Source organism: Penaeus chinensis, chromosome 10 (genome assembly GCF_019202785.1).
Source record: "Penaeus chinensis breed Huanghai No. 1 chromosome 10, ASM1920278v2, whole genome shotgun sequence".
Classification (NCBI taxonomy): Eukaryota; Metazoa; Arthropoda; class Malacostraca; order Decapoda; family Penaeidae; genus Penaeus; species Penaeus chinensis.
In genome coordinates this window covers 36,753,508-36,761,007 of record NC_061828.1, presented here as the reverse complement: position 1 = coordinate 36,761,007, position 7,500 = coordinate 36,753,508, and the positions used below count along the sequence as shown (strand labels likewise).

The window sequence follows — 7,500 nt, the reverse complement described above, 5'->3', positions numbered from 1 at the left end:
GAGAGAAGAGAAGACAGAGAGAGAAGAGAGGACAGAGAGAGAAGAGAGGACAGAGAGAGAAGAGAGGACAGAGAGAGAAGAGAGGACAGAGAGAGAAGAGAGGACAGAGAGAAAGAGAGAATGAGAGGAGAGAGAGAAAGATAAAAAAAATAGGAGAGAGGAGAGAGAGAGAAAAAGAGAGGAAAGAGAGGGAGAGGGAGAGGGAGAGGGAGAGAGAGAGAGAGAGAGAGAGAGAGAGAGAGAGAGAGAGAGAGAGAGAGAGAGAGAGAGAGAGAGAGAGAGAGAGAGAGAGAGAGAGAGAGAGAGAGAGAGAGGCAGGGAGGATATGGACAAGGGGCATAGGGACATTATCCTACATCTCAATCAATCCAATTACAGTACGTACATGCCAACGCGGCGGCCCTGGTCGTCTTCCGTCTGCACGACCTCAATTCTGTCGTCGGTGTTAATACCATCTACGAACGGGTGCTCATTGGAGAACTTCTGAAAAATGATCTTGGGCAAGGGGTCGCCGGTGGAAATGCAGCGCATCTCCAGATCGCTGTCGACTTCCTGGGTGACGTTAAGGTATTGCTCCACTTTGGGCTTCGTGAGGACCTGCAACGTGGCGTCAGCCGTGTCGGCGCCTGCGGGGTTCTCGGCGGTGCAGCGGTACCTCCCGGAGTGGTCCGGCCGGAGGTCCATGATGGTGAGGATGCCCTTCTCGGTGTCCACGTAGTAGCCTTCCTCGCCCTCGAGGGGAGTGTTGTCCTTGTTGACCCACGAGTAGGTGGGCGCGGGCTTGCCGGTGGCTCCGCACTCGAAGGTCACGGACGCCTTCTCCACGCCCTTCTCGTCAACAGGGCGCTTGTCGATGGAGGGGGGGATGTGCACCTCCACCTGGATGTCTCGGGAGTCGATGGAGCCGAGTTCGGGCACTCGCGCACGGCACTTGTACGTGCCCTCGTCGGCCTCGGTCACCTTCTTGATCAGTACACCGTCTTGCTGGATGATGTGATTCTCATCTGGAAATAACAAGGTTCTCAAGATCTTGGACTTGGAGGGGAGTTCTATAAACGAAAAAAATCTATAATCATTAAACGGAACAAGACGGCAGATCAGTGAACATTAAATTTTTTAGTGCTTCTTTTTTTTCCCCTAGGAAGAGAACGGTTTCCTTTTTACCCTCGACCTTCAACTACATTAACATTATATTTCTTTCTGCCGTTCACCAAGTCCAGCACTTCCCCACTTCCCCAATCTACCCCCAACCCCACAACTCCAAGCCTCCCTCACAAGAACCCCCGGCCCCTCACCATTCTTGAGAGGCACCAGGTCCTTGAGCCAGTCCACCTGCGGCGGCGGCTTGGATATGGGGTTGCAGCGGATCTTGGCCTCCTCGTTGATGATGGGCGTCTGGACGACGGGCGTGTCGCCGAAGTCGATGTCCACTGTGGGGAGGCGAAAAGCGTCGAGTTAGAAAGGTCCCTTAGGATTTAAACTGGATAAAACAAATGTAGACTCTCTCCTGAACAGACAAACACTAAACAAAAATACAAAACATCCATTTTCGTTTTAATGTAAAGTTATCCATCTTGATATGTGTTGTCCAAAAAGATTTCGTAACTATGAACAGATGACCAAAGAAAATATAAAATAAACAAATACATAAATAACATAACGACAAAAAGAAATATCCAAGATGAAGATGAAGAAGAAAAGGTGGAAGAGGAGAAGGAGGAGGAGGAGGAGGAGGAGGAGGAGGAGGAGGAGGAGGAGGAGGAGGAGGAGGAGGAGGAGGAGGAGGAGGAGGGAGGAGGAGGGAGGAGGAGGGAGGAGGATGGGGAAGGGTAGGAGGGAAGGAGGGAAGGAGGGTAGGAAGGAGGAGGATGGGGAAGGGTAGGAGGGAAGGAGGGGAGGAAGGAGAAGGAGAAGGAGGAAGTGGAGAAGGAGGATGAAGAGCAAGAGGAGGGGGCAGAAGAAGGAGAAACAGCAGAAGAAGCAACAGCTGAAGGAGAAGAAGAAGAAGACGAACAATACGCTGCCTTACCGAAGAAGTCCACCATGAGCTTCACCGACAGCTTCTGGTTGCCGGCGTAGACAGCGGTGCACTCGTACTCGCCCGAGTCCTCCTCCCGCAGGTTCTGGATCATGAGGTCGAGCTTCCCGGAGCCCTCGATGCTCTCCAGGGCGATGATCCTGACGAAGGCAAAGGGCGAGGCCATATTAAACACCGCGTGGGGGAGTCCGACGCCACTCATGCATGACTGTTTACAAGCTGCAGTGATCCATCCATCAGTTTTTTTCTTCTTAAAGTGTACTTTTTTTTCGTTTTTTTATTTTATTATTTGTTGTATTTTTGTTTGTTTGTTTACCAAGCATTTTTTTTTTTTTTAAAGTTAGAAGGATTAATTGTATTAATATGATATGCAAAAATATGATATGGCTGTCAACGCTTCAAAAAGGAAAATGTATCTCTGATCTTCAATTATCCCAAGAGTAAAATACAGGGAGAAACAAGAATGGAATAAATAAAAAGAAAAGACGAAGACAAATAACTAAAGGAATCTGACTAAGTAGCAAATTTACATTCAGAGAGGAAAAAGAGGAGACAAGGTCAAATGCTGTAAATAAAACAAATTGACTGACAAAACTGGAATCTGCAGGCTGGAAATTAGTATAAGAAGAGAGTCTCGTCCTTTTTCATTTTACTTTTTTTTTCATAAATTTACATCTTTCTTCATATTATTAAACTGCTTTGAAGAAGAAAATGCAGACTGAACCACCTTCTCCTCCACCTTATGACTCGAAATCTGAAGGCAAATCACATTTAAATGGGGTACTGACAGTGTTATTAAATGATCTTACAGAGACAGACCCCATTCAGGCTATTGTCCTTCGTCTGTTGGTGAAAGAACATGAAGAGTATATAGTTCAGCTCTATATGGACACTGTACACTTGGAAAACACAAAATGTTAAACCGAGCAGTCAATCAGGCATTAAATATCACGGGGATATCAAAAAAATAATTCAAGAAGAATCACTTTGTCCAATATGCCATTTAGAACTACATACAATGGTAAACAAAATGCTATCTATGTGAATGATGCCTCTATGTCTCTCATCTCAGTGGCTCGGTTATGCTCGCGACAGTCCACACAGCTAAGACAACCACATGAAGCCATTTTCTTTAAGAAGAAAACGAGACAGGGATAGAAAACGGGATCCGCCGACAAGACGCCGCCGGAGCATAACATCAGCCACTGAGACTCCTTCGGGCGCGCCCTGGCACGGGAGGGGACAGCAGCCGCCGCCAGGACACGCTCGCATGCTCCGTCTGCCACAGCAGTAACATGTAGTAGGTACGTTACTGGTCACTAAGAGGTTTACACTCGAATGGTGATTTTGACATCGACGTGTAGACACCCAAGATGGCAGCGCATGCATGTTTCTCATTCTAATTCTCATATGAATTTCTTAGTTTTATGTATTCCTCTTTCTATTCAATTGGGAACTAGTTTGGTTAATACTGTAGTTAACACAAGCAGATCCATACTCAGTACTAACAGGATCTGTTGTGGGAGTTTTATGCAGTCATTCCTTCCTGCATACAACCATGTGGTGATGGCCAGCTAACAGTCATGCATGCAACAGTCTCATGCATAGTAACTGTATCAAAACTTTTACACTGGTTCTTATCATTTCTGGAATAAAATCATAATAATAACAAAGGCCACAGTCTCGGACAACAAAAAAGTATAACGCGAAGACGTCGACCGAGCAAGTTGGGAAAGGAAGGTCGTGTCACTGCTTCTGCTACAGGCGGACACGTAGTCACACTCGTCCGTCGATGTCCTGTGCTCGTCTGAAGGTCGACTGTCGCAGTTCCCCTTAACACCCCTAATAACCAAATCACGTAGAAACGAGGTTGTCTCATAATGTCTGCTCCCTAACGCCGGCCACGACACACACCGCTCACACAGAGCACATTTACCAAATGTGGTCTTCCGTGACGGCAAATTGTACTAGCCTACATAGCTTATGCAGTAAATAGACGAAATGATCCGGATCCACATTCCTCTACGTGTTGAAAACGTGTTGAGTAACTGAGGACATTCCCCATGTGTCAGCTGCACAACATAAAATGTAAAAGAGGCTGCGTGCATGGTAACAGAGCTCTGGCAGCTGATTATTTGCAAATTAAATTAACCTGTCGGCATAAAAAGTAAATGAAATAAAAATAAAAAATATATAAAATAAAATATCAGCGTTCAAGTTTAGAAAAAAAAAAATCTTCAACCGGGTGATAATCTACGGCAGCCACAGAAGCATTGCGGGGCAAGACAACCGCATTAACCAAAATTAGAAAAGAAAGAAAGAAAGAAAAAAAAAAACAAAAAAAGATAAAAAAAAAAAAAAAAAAAACCGAGGCGAGCCGAAGTCGCGCTAACGTCAGCGATGGGAGCGCTGACTTCGGGACAATGCATACAGAGCACGTTTCCGATGGGGCGCTGATTGTCCACACACACGCTGTCGGCTGCTCTCCTTCCCCCCCCCCCCCCTTGGTCGGCTCTCCTTCCCTCCCTTCCCTTCCCTTCCCTTCCCTTCCCTTCCCTTCCCTTCCCTTCCCTTCCCTTCCCTTCCCTTCCCTTCCCTTCCTTCCTCGCTTTCTATTCCTCTCTGCCTCTTTCCCTCCCTCTGCTGTCTCTCCCTCCTTCCTACCTTTTCCGCTTTCTCTTCCTCTATCCCTTTCCCTCCCTTTCTCTACTTTCTTTTTCTCTATCCCTCCTTTCCTCTCCCCTTCCAACCCTCCATCCCTCCCTCACTCACTTTCTTTTTCTCTATCCCTCCTTCCCTCTCTCTCTTCGCCTTCCCCCTCCCTTTAAACCACACCGAGATGAGCCATAATATAAGTAAACGATGCGTATAAATAGACGGATAAATACCCGGCAAGAACAAACATCAGACTAGAATAAGATAGAAAAAAAAAAGTTACATCCCATCTTGGCTAGATACGACCAAGTGAATAATGGCGACCGTGCACTAGCCACTTTAAACCTATCGTCTTCCTCGATACATGTCGCCATTTTATCAAATCCCCCCCACCTCCCCTCCCCCTCCTTCAACCCCTCCTCTACCTCACCTCTCCCACAAACCCCCCACTCTCCCCTCAACATACCAACCCAGGAACCTCCCCCTCTTTCTTCCCCATCCACCTACCCAAGAACTTCCCCATCACCCTCCCTCATCCATGAACCCCCCCTCCCCCATCCACCCACCCATGGATCCTCCCTCACTCCCACCCTCCCCTACATACCCACCCATGAACCTCCTTCTCCCTCAGCCCCTCCCTCCCCTCCCCTCTCCCAGCTTATCGAACGTTTCCCGGAGATAAGGTGCGCATCCTTGTTACGGCGCCGCGGGTTTGTCTTTACCGTTGAGGAACGACAACGACCGAGAACGCACGCACGCACGCACGCACGGAAAGCTAGCGAACATACACACTCTGGAATCTCCCCCGTCTCACTTGGCACTCCAAAGCTGTAGATTACGTGTTGTGGGTGCGTCGACTTAGGCCCACTTTTGGAAGTACCCTCTTTTCCCCCACATCTCTTAATCCCTTCCCTCTACGCCCCTCTCCCCCTTCCCCTTCCTCCCCCACCCCACCCCATCCCACCCTCTCCCCTTCCCTCCACCCCTCCCCCTCTCCCCCACCCTTCCTCCTTGAGACTCTGATCAATAAAGGTGGAAGAGTGAAGGGCGGAGAGGAGAGGAAGTGACTGATAACCGCCCAAGGCCCCGGAGAGCATTAGCGAGTCTCGGATTACGTCAAGCGGTCAAATCCGACATCGCAGAGGCGGCGTCCGAGGGGAAATGGGGTGGGGGTGGGCAAGGGAAAGGAAGGGGTGCCAGTGCCAGAAGGTCAGGACTCTCCACGCGCCCGGACCTTGAACGCGCGCGAGTCCTAGGCCATCACGAGGACGCTGAAACCTTCCGTGTGCAGCCCATACAAGTACTGTTTATCGAGTCTGTTAGTGCGGGCTCGCAGGGACACGTGTGCTGTACAAGAAACCCGTGCAAGGTTAATATATACTATACATAAGTAGATATACGAAAATATACACACATACTTACAAATACAGACAAACACACACACACACACACACACACACACACACACACTTATTCCAGTTATTCGCTTGTATATAGCGCCTCTAAAATGAGCTCTCAGCGTATAAGAACACTACTTTATATATATATATATATATATATATATATATATAAGAAAGCCTCCCGCTACGGTAATTGAACAGAATAACAAATGATTTCTCAGAAGTTGAAGCTAATCGCTCTCGTCCGACAATATCACAATCACTGGAACGACAGACGAGGGATTTTTTTTTTTTTCTTTTCATTTTTTTTTTCCGTCTCACTCAGCCACTCGCTCGGACTCGAACTCTTGCAGCCGCATGCTTCAAGAAACTGCGCGACGCAAATCGGCTCCCAACACACTGCCGAAATCGCACGCCAAAATCTCCGTGTTTGTAGAAAGCTTTTCCGGCACAGCTGCAGGACTTGTCAGTTGCAAGAATAGAATTTCCATGTCCTTTTGCGATATTTTGGCATATTCTTAATTTTTTTCGAGGTTATTCATTAGTTCTCACAGTTTCTTCAAGCATACGGCCGTCACACTTACTCATTTACAGCTTGCTTGCTTGCTTGCTTGCTTGCTTGCTTGCTTTACAGAAAACAAGTGCGACGTCTGGTTGGATTACTCTAATTTACACTATCTAATTTACATGGTCTAGTCAGGGGTTGCCAGCTAGCGAGAATAACAAGGCTTGCGTGGTGACCGTGATGGGCGTGTGGCAGTATACAAGTGTATGCGTGTGGGCGGGGGCACATACATAGCGCCTGGGGACATGCAGGCACCTCGCCACACCACCCAACGCGCGCACACATACACACGCACACGCACGCATACACACACTCACACAAACACCCCCTATCTCCCTCTACTACACCCAACTACATCCATTTTCCGACTAACAGATCAAAATACAATAATACAACCGATGAGAGAATATACATGTAACAATATTTCAAAGGTGGCATTGCAGGATGCTCTATAAAAATGCGCTATGTTGCAAGATAACACCAAGAGAGCAAGACGCCATCGTTTCTGCTGTTGTTGTTGTTAAGGATGCAGGTTTTCGTCTATCAAGGGTATAAAGGTGCATTCCCGTTCTCTTTGGACTGGCAAGGTTCCCTCTCTTGTCTCTGTCTCACGTGCTCGCTCTCTCTCTCTCTCTCTCTCTCTCTCTCTCTCTCTCTCTCTCTCTCTCTCTCTCTCTCTCTCTCTCTCTCTCTCTCTCTCTCTCTCTCTCTCTCTCTCTCTCTCCGCATGCCTCCCCCCAGTGAACTATTACTATACAGGAACTAGTCAGTGGCCTTTCAGCAAGGGACAAAATACAATACAAAAAAAGTGGAAGGTCTTTAGTTAGTCTACGTCAGCCGTG

The 7,500-nt window shown here is 47.7% G+C and overlaps 1 protein-coding gene across 8 annotated transcripts in view; it reads right to left on the bottom strand.

Annotated features, from left to right (window-relative positions):
- The window catches only part of LOC125030021 (fasciclin-2-like), a gene marked incomplete at its 5' end in the record, with an annotated part of 32,871 nt that overhangs the window by 23,608 nt on the left and 1,763 nt on the right, over positions 1-7,500 (bottom strand). For all 8 annotated transcript variants that reach the window (XM_047620246.1, XM_047620249.1, XM_047620248.1 and 5 more), the window contains 3 exon segments: positions 386-1,004; positions 1,296-1,430; positions 2,030-2,178. In XM_047620246.1, coding sequence (XP_047476202.1) covers positions 386-1,004; positions 1,296-1,430; positions 2,030-2,178 — 903 coding nt within the window.